The sequence below is a fragment of the Ochlerotatus camptorhynchus genome, unplaced genomic scaffold (genome assembly GCF_037179485.1).
Source record: "Ochlerotatus camptorhynchus isolate MF236.1 unplaced genomic scaffold, CSIRO-AGI_Acam_v1.1 ptg000022l, whole genome shotgun sequence".
In the NCBI taxonomy this organism is placed as follows: domain Eukaryota; kingdom Metazoa; phylum Arthropoda; class Insecta; order Diptera; family Culicidae; genus Ochlerotatus; species Ochlerotatus camptorhynchus.
The window spans coordinates 6183841-6206355 of record NW_027040514.1 but is presented as its reverse complement, the minus strand read 5'-3'; the positions used below and the strand labels follow the sequence as shown (position 1 = coordinate 6206355).

General features: G+C 40.7%; 1 protein-coding gene across 4 annotated transcripts in view; it reads right to left on the bottom strand.

Annotated features, from left to right (window-relative positions):
* Window positions 1–453: 453 nt before the first annotated feature.
* cora (coracle) overlaps window positions 454–22515 on the bottom strand; it is a 149106-nt gene continuing 127044 nt past the window's right edge. For 2 of the 4 annotated variants that reach the window (XM_065226957.1, XM_065226966.1), the window contains 8 exons: window positions 21605–21701; window positions 21450–21520; window positions 18286–21045; window positions 16655–16873; window positions 16312–16425; window positions 16013–16174; window positions 15842–15952; window positions 454–2080 (listed from right to left, as the gene is read on the bottom strand). In XM_065226957.1, the coding sequence (XP_065083029.1) occupies window positions 2015–2080; window positions 15842–15952; window positions 16013–16174; window positions 16312–16425; window positions 16655–16873; window positions 18286–21045; window positions 21450–21520; window positions 21605–21701 (3600 nt within the window). In that variant the 3' untranslated portion in view covers window positions 454–2014. The remainder of the gene's footprint in view (window positions 2081–15841; window positions 15953–16012; window positions 16175–16311; window positions 16426–16654; window positions 16874–18285; window positions 21046–21449; window positions 21521–21604; window positions 21702–22515) is intronic. The other 2 variants (XM_065226974.1, XM_065226982.1) reach the window with 1 other exon arrangement.

Here is a 22515-nt window from a genome sequence, read left to right as displayed (position 1 = left end):
TTACTTTGCGATAAATAAATCTCTCATAAAAACAAGGAAATAATGATTTCGGGGGGAAGAAAGGAGTTGGACAAAACACAGAAGGGTTGCTAGAAACTACACTACTTATAAAACTCTTGTCACTATTAAATTGTAGGTAATGATAGGTCAACTAACTGAGAACTAAAACGAAAGGATCGGATTACATGGGATTAATTTGAAAACAAACACTATAAGGAGGATGTGATGACTAAGGAAAAAAAACCCAACTTGGGCACCGAATTGGCAATCTGCACTTCGGATGACAATTATACGATAGTCCTAAACGAAACGATCAAACATTACACACTGGTGGTCGTAAGCAAAATGGTGTTGTAGTACACTTCCTCATTGTTCATTAACGTTAATGTTTCGCGCAAAAAGCTTGGTTACAAAAATATATGATTGTGTGTTTTGTTTCGATTTTTGTTCTAAAAGGTCACAGACTAAACCTTTAAATACGCAACATCCTTTGTCCTAAATGAACAAACTACTTTTTAAAAAAGAGGTTTTATCGGGAGACATGTAAGATTGTTTTCAAAAGAGGAAAGCAAATAACGGAAAACAACAGAAGAATTCTACACGGATAGAGAATAAGTTAAGGGGGGTTCTGTTAACGGATAACTTAGTACGTTCGATCTGTTCTATTGCTCCTCTCGGAAGCGGAAGCTTCTGCGACTGCTTCTTCGTTCTCGGAATGTTAATTAAAATTAGGAAATAAATAGACGTACAGAAATACACAGTAATAGATAGTTGTAATAGTAGCAGTTAATAGTAGTAGTACACATATAGAATCTACACAGATTGCAAACGATCGTGAAACGAGTCGAAGAAAGAGAGAAATTCGATTACAAATAAGGCAACGATTTTTATCTTTTCATTATTATCCGTTCGCTCCGTCATTTTTTTGCTTCCAGCTGATAGCTAACACGATCACTAACTCTTTATCCACGGTTTCGTTATTGCAATGATTTTGGTCGTACGTTTGATTGATTCCTTTTCCCATACTGCCTTCGTAAATCGCCATTCAGTGAACACGATGATGGTTGTTTTTTTTTTGTTGGTTAAATACGTTCAGCTAAAAATTCCACTAATTCATATACTTTCTTTCAGGCAAATTTTGCAAGAGAACTAGGATTTACTTTGTTTGTTGGTAAAGAGGTAAGACGATTGAGAGGTTGGAAAAAGTATGCAACTATGTTTGATATATGATGTAAATTTTAGCTACGATCGCTATATGTATAATGTCAATTGTTGTGTAGATAAAGGAGCACGACGAAATGCTTGGTACGAATCTCTCTTTCTCTGTCAACGTTCAGCAATATTTTAGCATTGATCTCGTCCTCTCGGGAAAATGGTTTCCAACTTCCCGCTTTGCAAACATGAAACATTGAAAGCAAATACTCGAATAATATTTCCTCTGCCCTTTTTTCTTTCTCTCTCTCTCTCTCTCTCTAAATATAGACTGCTTCCATCAATCAATAATATAAGCTTCTTGATTTTTTTTTCCTTTCTCATGTGTTTGTGTGTAAATATTGTTAAATATTGTTCAACAACTTTGCTTCTTATCATTGTTATTTTTTTTCTCCAATAGCAGAACAACATAGTCAGACATAAAGCGATTTGATTGTTTTTTCTTGTATTTATCATTTTATATAATATTTGTCCTCTCGTTAATTAAAATTAGAAAATGCTTAAACTAGAACAACTGTCCTTATTTTTCGCCATTCGTCGCGGAATCGTCGGCATGTCGCATTCAACTATTTATACTTTCATACTTAAAATTAGCTCGCGTCGAGAAAAAAAAATGTAAAACAATAGTGTGTGAAAATTGTGATGACATTTCTGTGTAGAAACCGGTTTACTACACACAGCCGGACAAAAGCATGCTGTATTCTTGCACGTGACTCGCGCAGACCTGCCCCGAGGGTTCCAGTTTTGAATCGTCAAAATCATGCTCGGCAGACCTTACCTTTTTTTTAATATTTTTGTTCGTTTACTGCGTTTGCTGCTGGATTTCGATCTTCTCTACGGTCATATCCGGATTCATGGCGGTTGCTTCCTGGAATGGGGAAAAATAACGAACCGATCAGCACGGTGGAAATCATATACTTTCACTACCCGTTCTTACGGGGACCGTTTGATACAATTTAGCTTATATCGGGTTGAAAAAAAGTAGTTATAACGATCCAATTTGCAATTCGTGAATGGAATAAATAGGAAAACAAAAAATATATAAGCACAATACAAATGGTAGTTAAATGAAATCGAAGAATTGTGATAGCAAAACAGAACACAGAGAAAATAAGCAACCAATTAAAACTCAAACTGCGAATGATTTGGACGAGAAAAAGGAATGGGAAACTTTGGAGAATAATTAAAAAAAAAGATTATGTAAACGGTGGTTAAAATGAATAGCTGGGATAAAATGAACAGGTACTGTTACAGTAATCATAATGAAAATAGTAAGGTGTGACCTTGTTGAATAATATAAATCAAACACCCTAAAGTGGCCTGAACTTTTCTGAGATTCCCTAGATTTCCTGGAATGTCTAAGACGATCCCTAATGTTAATGAATGAAATCCTTCATTCAAGCATGATCAATATTCCCTAAACCAGCGGTTCTCAAACTTTTATCGAATGCGACCCACTTTGACACATTTCATAATCTCGCGACCCACCAATATTGCCTGCAAATGTTGTAAGGCCAAAATGACAAAAAAAACTCCAAAGAACATGTGTAAATGACGGGGTATTTGAGACGAGGAGACGAGGATAAAAGAATTTGTAAACTGTCAAGTATTTTTAAAACCTAATAAATGTAAACGATAGAGCTTTTTGTACTGAACAATATTTGTTCTATGAATACTTTTGTTTTTAAGTCAAAATCAAGAAAATGAAAATATCAAAAACTATTTTGATATATTCAGCTAAGGTGTCCTGCCCCCTGGATGCTCATAAAATGGCTTCAAGGTGATTCCTTGTTGAGTACACAAATGGCCGCTACGTTAAGTCTGGAACGCGCAAAAATTGGTCAACTTCAAATTGGTGTACTTCTGTTAAAAATGCATAAAAAACCTGAAATGCTGCATTTGGAAGTTGAGTGTATATGGTTGCTATGATGAGTTTTCACGCAGCAAGAGAATCCGACGTTGTCAAACGTCAAGTTAGCAAAATTGTTGGATGTGGCCAAATCGACCGTGACAAACGTTTTAAAAGTGTTCGGGGAGCGTCTGGAAGCCTGGAAGCGGCGGCAATTGTAATCCGGACGTGGCAGCGACGACGAAGAAAGTGGCGGTGAAATATAAGCGGAATCCTAACCTCTCCATCCGGGACGTCGCTGGCAAGCTCAATGTCTACCATACTACTGTGAAGCTGGCCAACAAACGAGCAGGGTTGTCGACGTTTAAGGAGGTGAAGGTGGCGAACCGAGATTACAAACAAAACACGTCGGCAAAGCAGCGGTCCCGAAAGCTGTACACGAATCTGCTCACAAAGTTCGACTGTGCCGTCAAGGACGACGAAACTTATGTGAAGGCGGATTTCAAGCAGCTTCTGGGACAGGAGTTTTATCCCGCCTTAGGAAAAGGGAAGGTGGCTGAAATTTTCAAAACCATCAAACTATCGAAGTTCCCTACTAAATATCTCGTCTGGCAGGCCATATGCATTTTCATTACGACGGGAAACATCAATCAAGAGATCTACGCCCAGGAGTGCCTGGAAAAGCGGCTGCTACCATTCCTAAAGCAACATAATAGAGCTGTGCTGTTCTGGCCGGACTTGGCGAGCTGCCCCCATAGTGACCAAAAAAGGCAATCTAGTGGTGCGATGTGAACAACGTACCCAAAAACCAACCCTCCCAACAGCCCAGAACTCCACCCTATCGAACGGTATTGGGCCTTGGTCAAACGGAATCTCAAAAAAACTAATCCATGGAAAACGAGCAGCAGTTTAAATCTACCTGGCGTTAAGTGGAAGGCACGGCAGTTCGGATTTGGCAAACCAAAAGAATAAACGAACATTTTTTCCTTAAATTATATGAATTGAACTACCAAAAGAAAAATAAGAAGATTTTTGTGATATAAATTTTGACTGAAAGAAATTTTTTTTTTGTCGACCAATTTTTGCGAGTTCCAGTCTTTAGGCTATACATGCACTTCCACTTCGAATTTTCAATTACGCAAATCTCGGAAATCAGTGCACCATTTCATTTGAAATTGCTACTTCATGTCAGTGCTGCGTGCTGCCAACAATGTCAATTGACGTAAGATATTGGTCTAGCACTGAATTTCACTTCCGACACTGATATTCGTAGTAAGCATAATACGGCATAGGTACGGCTTTGATATTACTATCCATATGAATATCACAAGGGAAAAGTTTAAAATCTTACTTTTATCCCGATAAATCAACTTTTTTGTATAACCGTTGCATTGTTTTAATATTCCTGATGAGTTTTATAAAGATCGGTACTCGATTAGCTGACGTATATAAGAAACATTTGCGGTAGTACTTTGAATATTAGTGGTCCCTTTACGATGTCAATGTCATTTGAACACTGACATTGAGGCGAATGATATGGATATTATAACAGTGTGAACTGATACTGACATCAGGTGTCACAGCGAATCACCTTAAATCGCCAAATTGCATGATTAACTGAAACCGAAAAACTTTAAAATAGCCATTGTTTCCAAAAAACTTAAAATATCTAAAAATTACAGACGGTATACTGCCTATAATCGAAGACAACAAATCAAGAAGACTGGCAACTCTTCCATTTTCTCATACGAACGCTATGAGACAGGTACAATTGCGTCATCTGCCGCTCAAAGGTAAATGCTTCGAACGAATTTGATAGCAAAGATTACATCCTCAGACGAAGGGTTTGTGTATTTGCTCATTTTTCTATGCGTTGCTTCCACCTTCACTCAAGCGCAGTGCTACTGTATCTGTCGCTTGGATTCTGGCAGAGTTGCCAGTCTTCTTGATATGATGTCTTTGCTATAATGCTATATCAGTCCCATATGGAAAAAGTAGGCATTGAGAAAATGGCAATCGAAGTACGAAATGCGATTCCCATATTTGAAAAATCATAGTAAAATTATTATTATTTATTTCAAGTTAAAATTGTGCTTGAATTATGTCAAGTTCAAATTCAAGTTAAAATTGAAGCTTGCATGTTATGTTATATCAGAAAAAATATGGCAACTCGAAAAGTAAACTGTAACTTCACCTCTGGACGATTGAATTTAATAATGGGACTGATATGCGATTACTTTGCATGATGGGACAAACTGACTTGATGTTGTTTTCACATTTTTCATGATCAAAGTCCGCAGTTTTATCACATAATATGAAAGTAGATATCAATTGATAGTAGGTAGCATTGTTATCTCAAAATTTACGAAAATCCATATGGGACTGATATGCGATTATAGGCAGTATAGTAAACGCAGACTGGCGAAGACGAATCCAGCGGAGGCCAAACGGATTGTCAAAAAGTGTATCCAAACGGACAACCGTTTCGCTTGTGGAGAGTATTGAAATCACCAAACATTATTCCAATAAGGAAAATATATATAGAGTTTTCAGAAGGGCAATTCAATAAATAAAAAAATTGAAAGCAATTTTTTGAAAAAAGAGTGGAACGGTCAAAAATTTGTCGACGAAAATTTTGCACTTAAAACACTTGAACACCCCTCATTTTGTGAGTGTGTGCGGACGGAATGTTGCCTTTATTTTGCTATTGCCATTTAATATTTAGTTTTCAAAATGGCGTCGAAGCAAGAGGAACAGCGTATAAAATTTTTGCTCGCGCAGACTTGGAAAATCGTTGACACGTTATTAAGGTTCAATTTACTTTGATACATTTTTTAAAAATTTAAAAGCAGTTTTTTTCTACGCATTCTTTTAGATTGCAAAAAGCTCGCGTCATTTTGTGTAAAATATCAAAAGGAATCGAATAGTGCGAGCTTTTTGCAATCTGAAATAATGCGTCGGAAAAAACTGCTTTTGAAATTTTCCAAAAAGCATCAAAGTAAATTGAACCTTAAAGTGTTCGGGGAACGTCTGACGACTTCTAGGAAACCAGGCTTAGGAGGAAACCGAAAGCAGGATGCGCAGCGACTAGTAGAAGAATGGCTAGCGTTTTCAAGTGTAATCCTAACCTTTCCATCAGAGATGTGGGAAAGAAGCTAGGAACAGGGCTTGAAACAGTTGACGTTTTTACAACACTCGCTTCGTTGTCGTGCACGACAGTCTGTTTGTATTCGTACACTCATGCTCTATCGTCGTCTCTCTCACACAACACATCCGGTAGAATAACATTCGAGCAAAAAGAAAATTATCAAATAACTATCATATGACATGAGTGATTTCGTTCTAATTCCGCAATTTGGTGTAAATTAAACCATTTCTGATTAGAAATCAAGAGCCACATGTGAAAAGGGCATACAAGATTTTTGTAAACAAACCTTTATAGGCCCTATAGGGCATAAGAAGGTTTGTTTACAAAAAGCTTGTATGCCCTTTTCGCATGTTGTTCTTGAACTGATATTCCTAGGATATCATTGCTTACTATTTTCAGAATTCACACAAGCACAACATCAACAGCTCTTATTATGAGAAAGACTAAAATACATACATTCGTGACGGTCTTCTGCGACAGTGTCGTTTGACAGAGCCTTTCGTATGACATTTGAGTTTGGTACTGTGCTATGATAGCTTGTTTTGCAAGTGTCGATTATCACAGAAAATGTGTCGACTACCGTGACCGCATATAAGACTGGCTGGGAATATCGCACACAACAGTGCAAAGAGCCAAGAAACGAGCCGGATTGTCAACATACAAGTGACACCCAATCAAGATGATAAGCAAAACACCACACAGCGTTGCCAGATATAACGATTTTCGAACTTGATACCGATGTACAGATATGGTTTCTCTGCATACCGATTTTTAGTTTTTATACCGATTTATACCGATTTTTGTTACCGAATGGGAATTTAAGCAGGGTTCTCTCTATTTATACTGTTGCTGTATGCTGTATGACGCAAGTTGATTGACATAGACGGCCTATAGCGACTCACGAAGAACTACTGATTCCGATCAATAGCGGTGCGGCTTCTTCCGTTGAATATGGAATGAGCTCTTCTGAGGTCTTCAGAACTACTTGAAAGTTCCCATTTTTTCAGAAGTTAATGAAACTGCCTTAAAGTTCTTTTGTAGTTCGAGGAACTAGCCTGATGCTCATAATACTTCTCATCAAATTCTTAAACTTCCCTGAACTTTATAGGACTTCCTAAAGCTTCCTCAATTTTTCCTACGATCATGGATCTCCTCTAAAGGTTTAAAAATTCGCTGAAGTTCTCTAAACTTCTTTGAAATTTATATGACTTCTCAAATGTCAACGGAACTGCTCTGAGGTTCTCTGTTCATCTCTGAAATTCTCAAAACTTCTCTAAATTTTTTGAAGTTCTCATGAAGTATGTTGTACTGCGCTGAACCTAATTGAAACGCCCTAAAAATGTTTAAGCTTTAGTGAACTTCTGATCTTATTTTTTTAACTAGTGCGTTTATTTACTAGGCTCAGTCGTGTGTGACACTTTGCGGAGCCAAAAATCAGTAATTCTTAAATTTACATCTTTGTAAACAACATTGTTTGCAAGCTGCTCGGTTGCGTAAAATGAAATACAAGTCTACGTGATTCAATACAAGTCAATCACAATTAAAATTCAGAATTTTTATCTGTGTAGGGTAGTATTGGGTACCAATTACTCGTGGCGGGCTCGATGTTAATGGGTAACAATTTCGATTGGAAGGATCTAGGTAGGAAACTGTTTTCTGAAGCCTCCTTCAGAACTTTCGGACGGTTAACCAAATCCTGGCAGAAGGAAAATAAGACTGGGACACAATGGCTGGAAATTGTGTGGAAACGAGAGGATGGTCACATCAAACTCTAACATCAGGCAAACAAAGGAATTCGTAGATCGCCTGCATGTAGGGAAGATCACGGGTTCCTGATACATCTCTTACTTCACGGAAGGGTTGTCTACCTCTGGCCACAAGGGTATCCAAAAGTCGTGCTCTGGAGGCGTTATTACTTGGGTAATACCAAACTGCGTGATCGATGTCATCATAACCGGTTCTGCACCTACATATATTGATGTCAACGAGGTTTATTCTGTAGAGATGTGCGTCTAGCGAGTAGTGGTTGGACATAAGTCTTGACATCACGCGAATCCCCGACTTACGTCCAGACCTTTGAAACACGCTCTCGAAGAAACATTTGGAATAATGGAATGTAACCACCGCCCGAGAGAATTACTTGTCCAATTGTTTTGCCAACTTAAAAGTGAACTCTGACGTACTAATGGGAAAAATTCATCATGTGAAATTCTTCTATCATAAATTTCGCCTTGTTGTGCGCCCATCTTTGCGAGAGAGTCTGCCTTCTCATTGCCTGGGATTAAGCAATGTAAGGGGACCCATACAAAGGTAATCATATATGATCTTTCGATCAGCAAACTCATCTGCTCCCTTACCTCTGAAAGGAAATAAGATTAGTGCCTACCTTGTTTCGTCGACCGAATAGCCTCAATCGAACTGAGACTATCCGAGAAGACCTCAATTAACTTTTAAACGTCTCTGAAGCTATCTTAAAATTTGAGAACTGCTTCAAATTTCCCACTAATTTTCTGAAACTAATGGAACTGACCTCCCTCTGAAATTTCTCCAATTTTCGTAGCTTACTAAACTTCTTTCAAATGCTCCCGCATTTTGCTAACGTTCATAAAAATTCCTGAAGTTCGGGGATCTCCCCTTAAGCTCCATAGATTTCTGTTTCTCAGAAAATTCTTAGAGGTTTCTACAATTTCCTTGAAATTATTTGAACTGCTTTTTGATTCTCTGATCTGTCTTGATGTTCTCGAAGCTTCTCGGAAGCTCTCAATTCTATTGAAAACCTCGCTTCTGTTTGGAAATAAATGGAATTCCCGTAAAACCTTTAAATTTCTCTGAAATTCTCTGTTCTTCTGACAATAGAGAAAGACGATTAAACGTCACAAAGCAAAGAATGATAATTGATAATTCACGCTAAAAAAAGTTGAAAATAGTGACTGATTACAAGAAAAAGCTACCAGCCCTGCACCCCGTAAGTTATTTTCCGCTTCCTACGGAAAAGTTCATTTGGAAGTTTCTTCTGACTTCGCTCGAAAGGTTCTTCCGTCTTCTCCCGCCAGTTTTTGTTTTTCAACTTCCCCGGAACTTCAGGGATGCTTAAAGTGTTTTATTGCGGTTACATTTCTGGTTCAGAAAAACTGCAGGAACTTTCAAGAAGTTCTGAATCTTCAGAATAGTCCATACTTTGGTAAGTTTAAAGATCTGCCAGGGTACGTTCCGATGAATACAAGAAAGTTTAATTAAATTCTGTTAAAATTTGAAAACCCGGGAATTTCAGGAAAGTCCAGAAAACTCCAATGAAACTAAGAAAATATCAGAAATACTTTGGAAACTTCACAAGTGCAAAGCACTGCAGGGAAATTTAATGGTTTTCAGAACTGTTCCATTTTTTTCCGGGGGAATTCAGAGAACTTAGGGGAAGCTCTGAGAACATCAGAGCAGATCATTTAATTTAATGGAAATTGCTGAAACTTTAAAGGAGGTTAAGAAAACATTGGAAACGTAAGAGAAGTAACATGAAGATTAGAAAATTGTACGATCATATTAAAGAAAGTTTCGAGAACTTTCAAAAAGTAAAAAAATCGAGAAGATCAAGGAACTGACTGATGTTCCCTTAATTCAAGAATAAAGTGAGGAATGTTCAAGAAACTTCAGGGGCATTGTTGGGTCTTCAGTGATGTTTTATAAAAATCAGGAAAATTACTCAGAAACATTAGAACATGTAAGGAACTTCATGGAATGTTGTGCTAAAATCCCCAAGAAATCCAGATGTTTTCCCTAAACTTCTCCTTGAAGTTTCTTTCGACCAAGTCCCCGGCAAAGTGACATATAACCTAAGTTTCACGTACCCACTTGCAAATAGTAGATGTCGCCACCAAGGTTGCAAATATTCATTTCAGCTAAAACAATGTTTTTTTTTAATTATGAAATAATTTGATGCCATGATAATATTTTGTATTGGTAGGATACAAGAAGAGGTTGCAAAGAATGTGTTTGACATATTAAACCTGTTTATTTCACTTCATGAGAGTCAAAATCAGCGATTTTTCACAATCTCACTAACTCACTCACTCACTCACTCAGCGATCAGAAAATCGCTGATTGTGACTCATAGAATGCAAAATTTACAGGTTTTATATTTCAAACGCATACTTTGTAACCTCTTCTTGTAAGTTACAAGTAAAACATACCGTCATACCATCTTTTGGTTTTATTATTCCGAAAAACATTATTTTAGCTGAAATGAGTATTTGCAACCTTGGTCGCCACACGACGTAAACAATAGGATTGTCCTTCACCGCCGCAACGGTATTTCTCTATGGAAAAGCAACTTTTTGTTTCACCATGTGTGGATGTCAAACAACAGACAAGAATGCCTTACAAAAAGAGCTAATTTATGATTTTCGTGGTGAAATGAAATAAATGCATAATAATACTTTAGTTTCTTCAGTTTTTTTCACCTAAATTTGATTATCCTTCAGATTATTGCTTTGAGCATAGTTGTGTAATAAAGGCTTGTCCTGGGCCCGTAAAAAAAGTTTACTTTCCCGTGTTTCTCTTAAGGGGTAAGTGAAGTAAACAGCTGAAATTAAACAAAGTTCACCACTGTACAAGGGGTAATCAACTCTGCACCATGTGCCGATACACAGCATGGCACACTGTGCGGCACGTTAAGGCACACTTTGACAAGTAGGACACAAATAATATAACATAAAACGGCATCACTGTTGAGTGTTGACGTTTTGCCAATCGTTGCTAAGGTTTACTACACGGTTGAATACTTTGTTTATTCAAAAACTAAGCTAGGGGCCTCCCTTAGCTCAGTCGGTAAAGGCACAGCTACAAAGCAAGACCATGCTGGAGGCGGCTGGGTTCGAATCCCGGTCCGGTCTAGGAATTTTTCGGGTTGGAAAATTTCTCGACTTCCCTGGACTTAGAGTATAATTGTACTTGCCACACAATTATACTAATGCAAAATGGTACCTGGCATCGAAAGTTCTCAATTAATAACTGTGGAAGTGCATCTAGAACACTAAGTTGAGAGCACGCAATAAGCTAATATGCGATAAGCAATAAGCTTGGAAAGCGAAAAAAAGAAGAAGAAGAAGTGAGAGAATTTGTTATCATACTGGTTATACATCGATTCAAGCAAGAATTTAAAAACGACAAACGGATCGTTTGAAAAATTCTGAAAGTATTATCCGAATCCACACCATGGGCGGTTGAGAGCGTCTTGTCGATACAGCAGTCAAAATGGCCGAAACGGATTACCTCTAGAGACGATTCGTTTTCGATTGAAACATGCCCGACAGTTGTCTTTGATGGTAAATTTGGAAGACAACACAAACAATTCCATCAATATCAAGCAAATGGAACCCAACTATATAACGGGATGGCGGAACACCTAATCTATGCGGTTATTCGTACAAAAAGAAGAATACCATACATCCTGTGAATATCGGATTTAAGTTTTATAACGGTGAGCATCCTCACATTGAGTATTGGACAACTTCACCAAAAATCAATATGACTCGCGAACTTTTCCAACGCTGCTCCCATTCACGCCCACATGCCTTACACAAAAGTACTGAAGGCGTATTCCAAAATACGTTTCTTATTTTTGAACTAAACCATTTGGACCGTCATGGGTATCCAATATCGAAGCGTACAATCAACAATCAATACGAAACTAACGATTTTAAATTGGCTCACCACTTTAGTAGCCTATTGGTCCCAAGCAAACGATTAACGTACCCTATTCTAGTCAAAATTCTAGTACTACGCAATGTTTGTTTTGATTCGCTATGAAAGTTTGACAGATAAAATGAGGGGTTATTGGTTTTTCCTATGTTTCGAGGGGTGAATCGATTAGCTTGGGACCGAAGAGAGTACCAGAGCTGAGCCAAAAAGTTGAGCACGTTATTTCGGGACCTTCTTGTCTTAGAGTTACCTCTATGGTACAATCATAGAGGTAACTCTAAGACCAGAAGGTCCCGAAGATACGTGCTCAACTTTTTGGCTCCGCTCTGTTACTATCTTCGGTCCCAAGCTAATCGATGCACCCCTCGAAACATTAGAAAATCCACGAACCCCTCATGTTATCAGTCAAACTTTCATAGCAAATCAAAACAAACATAGTGTTGTACTAGAATTTCGACTAGAATGGGATATGTTAATCGTTTGCTTGGGACCAATAGGCTCGTCAAGTAGTGAGCCAATTTTAAATCGTTAGTTTCGAATTGATTGTTGGTACAATGAAGGATCTTCTGCGAGAGCTGAGCTACATTAACATTTTTGTTATGGAGAATGAGCAATAAAGAAGAACAAAAACTTATCATAGGGGAGGCGGCCAGATTTTAATTCCGGGTTTGTCGAGGATCTTCTGAGATGGCCCTGCATTTTTCCTCGGCTATTATTCCCAGTTTCATTTAGTATGGACTACAGTCAGATGGGGGATGTCAATACGTATTAATCCCAAATATATAAGCTCTTGAATCACGAATCGCTAACATTTATCATCTGTGTGGAGCTGAATGGATTGAGGGGAAACTTCTCTAGTTCTATACAGACCTACAGGCGCTTTCACTGAAGACTGCGGTTGCCGAAAATAATCACCGATACCATAGGTTTGAGTTATATCTTCGAGGACACCCACTTCTGAGTCGATCAGATGCTTTATAACTGGTTCGACGATGTTGTTCCTAGTGGGATTGAACTCTCGCTCGTTCAGGTTCTAAGGGAGAATTTAATAGGCCAAAAATCATCGATCGGATGTCTCCTTTTTTCCTGTACACCTGTCCATCAACAGATCAAAGAGACATCGAGCCAAAATCTTGTGGATGGGTTAAATGTGCTTGAACGTAATAGCCAATATAGCCATCAATCCCAGTTCCGCTTCCACCTCCAGACCTACTAACGCCATAGAGGTAACTCTAAGACCACTGGGTCCCGAAGAAAATCATTATTATTTTTGGTTCACTCAGTACCAGAACAACGGTCCCAAGCAGTCCCAAGCTATTTCACTCACCCCTGCATGTTCTGCATGAATCCACACACCCCTGATGTTATCTGTCAAACTTTCATAGCGAATCAAAACAAACATAGTGTAGTAATAGAATTTCAACTAGAATAGGGTACGTTAATCGTTTGCTTGGGACCAATAGGCTACTAAAGTGGTGAGCCAATTTAAAATCGTTAGTTTCGTATTGATTGTTGCTAACGCTCTAATGAGAATGAAGGTGAACGTTTGCCATGATCAGAGAAATTGAAATACACAATGTTTGTTTTGATTCGCTATGAAAGTTTGACAGATAAAATGAGGGGTTATTGGATTTTCCTATGTTTCGAGGGGTGAATCGATTAGCTTGCAAGGCTGGTAGCAACAATCAATACGAAACTAACGATTTTAAATTGGCTCACTACTTGACTAGCCTATTTGTCCCAAGCATACGATTAACGTACCCCATTCTAGTCGAAATTCTAGTACTACGCAATGTTTGTTTTGATTCGCTATGAAAGCTCGACAGGTAAAATGAGGGGTTATTGGTTTTTCCTATGTTTCGAGGGGTGAATCGATTAGCTTGGGACCGAAGATAGTACCAGAGCTGAGCCAAAAAGTTGAGCACGTTTCTTCTGGACTTACTAGTCTTAGAGTTACCTCTATGGTAAAAGCGTTGAAATCATCGATAGTATCCACGCTCAATTCTCATTTGTTTCGTTTAATTCGATGACAAACACATATTTTCGTTTTACAAATCATAGGTATGTTAAAACTTTTTGTTCTGTTCTGCTCAAAGACACACGAGACTACAAAAAAAGTTTCATAAATTGATTATGAATTGTGCATACGACTGAAAATCAAAACGACATTTCTCGTTTGCATCACTGGATTTCCTATGTCGCTAACGTTAATTTTGACGTCGGACGCGCATTCCGGCTTGGTGGGCGCGCGACAAAAAGAAGAATTTTAAGCTTGGATTGTACTTATTGTACATCATTTCCGCAGTCGCCCTAATCAGATAACCCTTCTGAAACTTGTGAGTTTGACAGAACCACCAGCACCAAATTGTCGGCGTACACTGGCAATATACTGGAGTTGTCAAGTTGCCCCGGGTTGCTTTCGACTGATCCGTAAGCCACATGACTTCCGATTTGCTCCAGAAGTTTCTTCCAATCTACCTTAGAAAGTTTCTTCCAGCGTCTCCAGGAAGTTCAATTAAACTTCTACCCAATGTATCTCCCAGAAATTCCGTTCCTCTTCCTCTGGAGCTTTCCCCATAAGCCATCATCCGTAGGTTTTTTTTCGGCTTCTATTGGAAGGTTTTTCTGAGCTTATTCTGGCTTTCCCTGGAAATAGCTACTCCAGGAAAGTGTTTCAGATTTCCGAATCTTGCCTGGCTTCATCTGGATGTGCCATCCGATTTTTTCCCGAAAGCTTCTTTAAATTGTCACCAGAAGTTTCTCAATATTTGTCTTGGAAGTTCCTCGGATGTTTTTCCGACTTCTATTAGAACTTTCTGCAAACTTTTTCCAGAAGAGCCACTTTATTTTTTCTCTGGAAGTTTTATCTGCTTCCTTCAGAAGCTAGTTCAGACATTGCCCGGAAATTTATTCCAACTTCTCCTGGAAAGCAAATTTTCCATTTTTAGTCCAAAAGTTTGAATTTTTGCTACCAAAAACGACAAAAATATCAAATTAATTAAGATATTAAGTACCGATAGATACCGATTTCTTTAAACGGTTGATACCGATAAGCCGGGAAACAATCTGGCAACACTGTCACCACGGCCAAAGCAAGAGCACGTAAGTTTCAGAGACCACTCAAAGGCTCTTTATGCGATGATCTTATATCTTCAAAGAAATCTGACCAATTCTCAAGGTTTTGAATAAAAACTTTTGATACCTTTTACGTATAACTGCGCTGTCGACTTTCCGAAACCGTTGACACTACAATGTTGTTAAACTTTAATAATTGTAAAGATTTTGCTTTACAACGTAGCCATTTTTTTGTATATAAGACAACATTTCGAGTAATCCTGAGTGAAGTGATCATGCTGAATGTGATGAAGTAATACGCATAAGCTAACAAACTAGACAACTATTAGGGGTACATTCGAACGACTGAGCCTTTAAGCATGATCATGGTCATTTTTTTTCTCAAACCAAAACAAAACCTCTCTCTTTTTTTTAACAATTTGAAACAAAACGAAAAACAATCATCGGAACAAGCCTACCAACAACACCGTACCAACCGCATCGCCTTGCAATATCTCTAGAACGTAATGTTCGTTACTGCGGAAAATTATACTTCTCGTACATGTAATTCTTAAACTGAGCGATGCGCTCCTCTGGATCCGTTCGGAATCGCCGGGAAGCCTGCACACAAATAAGGATTAAACAGATGTGTACACATTTAACGCGAAAGCAAAGATTCAAACGAAAACTGTTTGTAGTAGTACTACTGTGATTGTGTGCCTTTCATGTTTTTGGAGGTGACCATTTCGATTGCGAAAGAAGACCAGATTAATCAAAACAGGCTATCAATAAGCTAAATTTTGCGAGTACAAATGATATAGAAAAAGAAGTTTCAAAATGTGATTCGTGGATTTTTGGTTAACCAAACTTTCGGCAGTACTGACCTGAATGGCTTCTGCTAGCGCCTTGTCGTGATCGATCGGATCGCCGTCCGATTGGATGGTGATCTTCTGTTCCACTCGCGTTTCCACCACTCCGTCCCGTTCCGTTTTGTACTGCAATGGTTTTATTGATTAGTATGAGGAAGAGAAATCGAATCAATGTGGGCAACTTACGGTAATTGTTTCCACCGTTCGCGTCTTGCTGCTGACCGTCTGAGAGGATACAATCTCACCCTCAGCTGTGACGCCTTCCTGCGAATCGTCGAGCAGCACCCGATGGTGTTCCACATTCGGACCGGTTGGAACCTTCGATGCTCCAGCAACGTCATCAACACCCTACGGAATAGGAACGGGGGAGAATGTTCAACTCTAGATGTCCAACAATTTTTAAAAGTAGTTTCGTTTTGACTTTTGATATTTAAATGCGAGCAATTATGCTACGAAATGGTTACAACTATCCATCGAATACCAACCGTGTAGCTCTTGTTGTAGATAACCGTGGAGTCGTCCTCCTCGCCGTACGGACCATCGATTGGGGTTCCGGAATCGCCGGAACTCGTCGACGAAATGCTATCACGGCGGGTAAACTATAGCATTTACCGCGTGCATTACATCAACCAAATCATACAATCAAACACAGTTCAAGCGGGAGCCAATCGGGAGCGTAATTAGCATAATTTGTAGAAGCATGCGCGCAAAATTAGGTTGTGAAGGGGTAAAAACGTAAGAAATAAAAATAAAAACGAATTATTAAACGATGCGGTATGGAGAAATGGGTTTATCAAAAAAGCTCTCGTGTCTCGCGGGGTACCCTACCTGATCGCCACTGGTGACGGTGGCGGTGGTCTTGACTTCCTGTGTGACTACTCGCTGCTCCTGTTGTTCGCCGCGTTGCGTCGTAGTCGTTGCGACGGTCTTCTCCTCCAGCTGTTGCGTCTTGACGTTGCTTTCGAGATTTTCGTGGGTCGTGGCCGTGCGCGTCGTTACGGCCGTTGCCGTTAGGAATTTACCCTGAATGTCACTGGGGGCGTCGGCCTGCGATTTTCGTGGTTTGATTCGGTTTATGAGGTTAGGTTATCATGGGAGACGGGTTGGCGCTACCAGACGATACACTCAAATGGGAGGGGGCGTGTTTTGCCATTCGCGTACCATTTAGGACCTACTTTCATTGGTGTAGCTAATGGGAATGCCTAGGGTACCTGGGCCTTCCAGAATGATCCAGGCTCCCTCCAGATTTTTTTTGTAGATTCTAATACATATACTTTAAATTATATAAATCTTCAAAAAATGCTGGAGGGGGCCAAGATAATTCTGGAGGGGGAAAACCCTAGGCAACCCCATTAGCTACGACAATGTCTACTTTCATGCATTCAAAATGTCATGGGGTTCTCCAAACCGTGCTGGAGTTTAGATCACATGATTCGGGAACTCTATGAATCTGCTTCGACATGTATCGTTGGTGCAGATATCACGAAAGCTCATATTGATCCGGTAAATCAAATGATTTACACTCGACGACGTATTGGAGAACCTTGAGCGTCTTAGATACAACACAAATTAGAACATAATGTACATGGACTCTAGGAATCTGCTTGGACATGTTTTGTTACAGAGGATATCGTGCAAGTTCCGGTTGATCTAGTGGATCGAATGATCAGAACTCCAGTATGATTTGGAGAACTTAGAACACCTTTTGTACAAGGAACGTAAATGATGCACAAAGATTTTTTGAATATGCTGGGGATATCTCTGTATCCATGGAATGCGATCGTATATGATGAGAATGTATTCCATAAATCTGTATCGTTGCATCGTTCAAACCCTGGTTGATCTAGTAGATCATGCAAGTGGAACTTTTGAACAATTTGGAGGACCTAGAATATCTCATGGCTAAGGAAACTAATCCTGACTGTCGTTTGACTGAAAAACTTGGCTAGATATATCTTTGAACTCCAGAATATTTAGGATAGATTGCGTCCTGTGATTATCAGCAATGGAGATCTCTTCAATCACAACTTGACTATCTCAACGTAGAAATATTTATGATAATCAAGTTGTTTTTTAAGAAGGTAACTTTTCTTTTCTCAGACACCAAATCTCCACAAGGTTTTGGAGATGTAGGTCGACAATCATATGTAAACAACTATCCTGTAAAGTCAACGTCAGAATGTCAGAGCCAATGATAGGAGTCAATTGTATGCCCAACCCAAAGGATATCATCTGGTAAACCCAACCAACGGACCGAGGTTAATTCTGAGGGTTACACTTGAGTAACGCTGCAAGCGTCTTCTTTTTGTTTTGTACAATAATGATATCAAGAGCAGTATTGTCATGCACAAAAGCAGCAATTTCGAGGGCTATTTAGTATTTGCTCTAACAACAAAGAAGCATCACTCAAACTGTATATATATACATACAGCAATCAAGCCTACCGCTATCCCGCTTACCTTATGCTCCTGTGTCGAGTAGACGATCTGTCCGGTTCCCAGATTCTGCACCTCCTCCTCGACGTTATGCGTAACGCCATCTTCGTTCTTCGTAATAACCTGCTTCGTTGTCGTTTTAACCACCGTTGGCGCTCCGAACTTTCCACCGGCGGCGGCGGCTGCCTTCGGAGTTCCCGAGCTGATCTCCTTAACGTTTTCGCTGTCATACTGGGCCATCTCGTCGTCGGAGCTTTCCGAGTCCCGTCGGATCGCCTTCTTGCCCAGATGCTTGATGCCTTCGTAGAACTGTTCCCTCGTGATGGGGACCGTTTCCTTCGTGACCGTTACATTCTTGCCAAAGTGGCTCGGTTCGATGTCGGCGTAGTTGAGGATCAGTTTGCCCGTCACCGGATCGCGGATAGCCGTAGCCGGATCGATGTCTCCGGTGTTCGGGTCGATGTGACCCCATTCAGATTTAATGCGTCCGGTGAGTGGATCGATTTCACCGCTCAGGGTCATAGTTTGGGTAACGGTGGTGCGAGCTCCGGCAATGCTGGGGTCATTGGGATCGACCTGATAGGTTTCCCCGGTAATTGGATCGCGCATCTTGTACACGTACACCGTCTTGGTGGCAATGTTGTTGATCTTGCCGGTTATCGGATCAAAGTCCACTCCGTTGACATCGACCTCCTCGGGTTTTCCACGTTCATCCTTCTTCGTCAGGATGAAGATCTTGATGATCACCAACCTACCGGTCTTTGGATCCACCTTGCCGACCTTGGTGTAGATCTCTCCGCTTTCTTCGTTGATTTGCGAAGCGGCGAACAATGGTTCACCCGTTGCTTCATCCACTTGACCGGTGGCAGCATAGATCTGTCCAGTCGTGGGGTCAACCTTGGTAAGATTAGGATCCAGTTTGGTCTGTTTCTCGATATCGTTGGTCTTCGGATTCAGATAACCGTAGATGGTGATCACGTAGCCTGTCTTCGGATCGACCTGGCTGGAAGTGTAGATCGTTTCACCGGTTCGGGGATCCTTACCTTCCGGCACCCAGACCTGGTTGGTCTTCGGATCGATCCTGATGTCCTTATCTTCAACTGTGGAAACATGCTTTCCTGTAGCCGGATCGATGCGATTATGAACAATTCTGATAGAAATGATCCTTCCGTAATCCTTATCGGCCTTTCCGGTCTTGGGATTGACCTGGTTCTTCAGCAGCACCTGTCCCGTAACCGGATCGATCTTGACTTCTTTAGTCTCAGTTTTACCCGTTTTCGGATCAACGAACGTTAGCGTCTGTTTCGCCAAATCAAACTGTCCGAACTTGGTGTTGATTTTACCGTCCTTGGTATCCAGCTGGCCGGTGCTCTTATCGAATGTTACCGTCTTCGGATCAACGATTCCCTTCTTGTCCAACTTACCGAGAACCGATGTGACTTCAACGACCGGATCTACCTGGTTGCCAATCGCCACCAAGTGAGCCTGACTGTTGTCGACCTTATGCGTCTTGGGATCAGTAACTCCCACGATCGTAATCTGTCCGTTATCCTTATCGACGGCTACCGATCGACTGCTAGCTTTTCCACTCTTTGGATCTACCGTTCGCAACTCCCCGGTCTTGGGATTGATATCTCCGTACTTGGTAGACACAACTCCCGTCTTGCTGTTCAGAATACCTCGAGTTCTTTCCACATCGCCATTGGTCGTATCGACCTTACCGGTGTTGGGATCGACCTTACCCGTGATGGTCGTAATTTCCACAATGGAATCGTCATCCGGAGCCACAATGATAACCTGTCCCAGATTGTCATCCACCTTTCCTGTGCTAGGATCGACCACTCCGCTAACAACATGAAGCTGTCCGGATTTCGGGTCCGTCTGTCCCTGGAAGGTTTCGTTCTGTCCGGTTCTTGGATTGAAGTTGACAACCGTACCCGCCTTGGGATCAATCACTCCATACTTACTTTCAATCTGACCGGACTTCGTGTCCAGCACTCCAGTCGAGTGTTCCACCACGCCGCTAGCCGTATCGACCTTCTTCGTCTTGGGATCAAATCTCGAAATGATCACCATGATCTTAACCTTCTTTTTAACCGGTTCGAGTGGTCCCGCAATCACCGGTACAATTCCTGCTACCTGTTCTCCCTTGATAAAGGCCGCATTCGGATCGGACTGGATGTCATCCAACGGGCGGAACGATCCCGCTCCGCTAGTCAGTGGGTCAACCGTCTTACCCTTGTTGGGTGAATACGAGCGGGCACTGGTTCTTACTCCCTTCTGCTCATCTGTCTCCCCAGCCAGTCCCCTGCCACCGGTCTGGGGCGATAATTTGTCCTTCGCATCACCCGCTTGCGGTGAACCAGGACTACCAGGAGCCTTACGCTTCTCTACCGATTCCCGGACCTTTTCATCCTCCCCAGGGGCATAGTTGAACGCCAAGCCCGTGGCCCGTCGGCTCTGCGAATTCGGACTAAGCTGTGCTTCCTCCTTGTCCCTAGCATACTGCGAGGGATCCTCATCGTACCGAAAGCCACGGGATTTCACGTTCTTCTTGTTGGGACTAGTGTCCTTTTCGCTCTCCGAGTACTCGTACGGTTTAGTGAACCCGGGTTTGCCGGCGTCTTTCTGCGCCTGCTGAGCTTGCGTTTGGGCCTCGGCCAGTTCCTTCACCGGAGAGGCATCTCCCTTCTTGCTACCGTCACCGTTGGTAACCGGGGTAGCCGTAGCACCAGCGGTCTTCTTCTCCTTGGGAGATTTGCGACCCGAAGAGAACAGGAAACCCTACGTCGAAATTGTGAAGCCATCGTAATACATTACCAAAACGTACCAAAACGAAAAGGGAAACGAAATAAAAAAGAAAACTTGTGTAAAAATCTAAAATTACTACGGCAGACTTACAACCTATTATTGGGTAAAGTATTGGGATGTAACACCTAAACAAGGCTCCGGGTACAGTACATTCTAGGATATGAGGGTCCAAAATATCAAACTTGGAATCGAGAAGTATTCGAAAGTACGTACTTATGAAAGAGTCTAGAGCTACTACTAGAGGAAGAATACGTGAAAGAAGAAAACAAGTTACAGACTAAGTACTGACGAAGGACAAAAGTGAATTTTGCATTCTCAGAGATCTTAAGTTCATGTAGGTAGATGATAGATGTCGTGTACTTCTGGTCAGGACTTACCTTTCGCTTTCCAGCAGGGGAGGTCTTCTCCTCGGTGGATGAATTGAGCGCTTCCTGGTTGCCGTTGTTGCCTGAAAATCAAAATAAATCCAAAGTTAACAAGACTTCAAAGAAGAAGAAAAAAGCAAGGTGCGAAATCGAAGTCACGCTACTACCATTGACGCCTTCCTCCTTGACAGGCGAAGCCGGTTCCTTGGCTTCCTTGTCCTTCTTTCCGGCACCGGGGAAGACTGCTATTCCACCGATCGGTTTCTGTAAGAACGTAACAATCATCGGTCCGGTTAGATGGTTGTCGGCTTTTTTTTTCGATATATACAATATAAGAGATTTTTTTTCAATACTTAAATGAGAAGGATTGATTCAAAACAAAAAAACCAGTGCAGCCAAAGCGTCTAATCTACGGAGGCGATAGAAGAAGGAAGGTTAGTACGATGATTCCCAAACTGATGACTGGCAATTTGTAGGGATAGCTGGACGTGCCACGTAAGCAAATAGACAACAGGTACAATACAAATGTTCACTTTTAAGAAATTCAAACAAATAAGGTACTTGATCGGACTTTTCCGAGCGAGTTGTAAGCAAGATGTGCAGTGGCGTGCGCACCCCATGCGGCCTCTTGATGCTTTATCATCCACAAAAAATACTTTTAAGCTATCAAAATAATTTTAAAATTTATATAGACATCCCAGACTCCCTATTATTGCAATTCAATCTCTCAAAATTTTCAAAAGAGATTAATAGTGACTTAGAACTTCCAAATGCTTCAAAATCAAAATCAACAAGTTTCTATCGAAACCCTAAACGCCCTGATGTTACAGTTCAACCTCCAAACAAATTTTTCAGGAGATTTGCAGTGTTACTAAGCGTCCAGTCGTCCAAAAAAATAGTATGTTTCTAAATACACCTCGAACGTCCTTTAGTTGCAGATCAACCTTCCAAAATGTTGGTATAAGTTCAATTTTCATCTTTTACGCCCTATTGCTACCTCAAAATCATCAAATTTCTATAGATGACGATGATGATAATAGACCACCTACTGTAACAAGGCGCCTGCACATAGCAATGG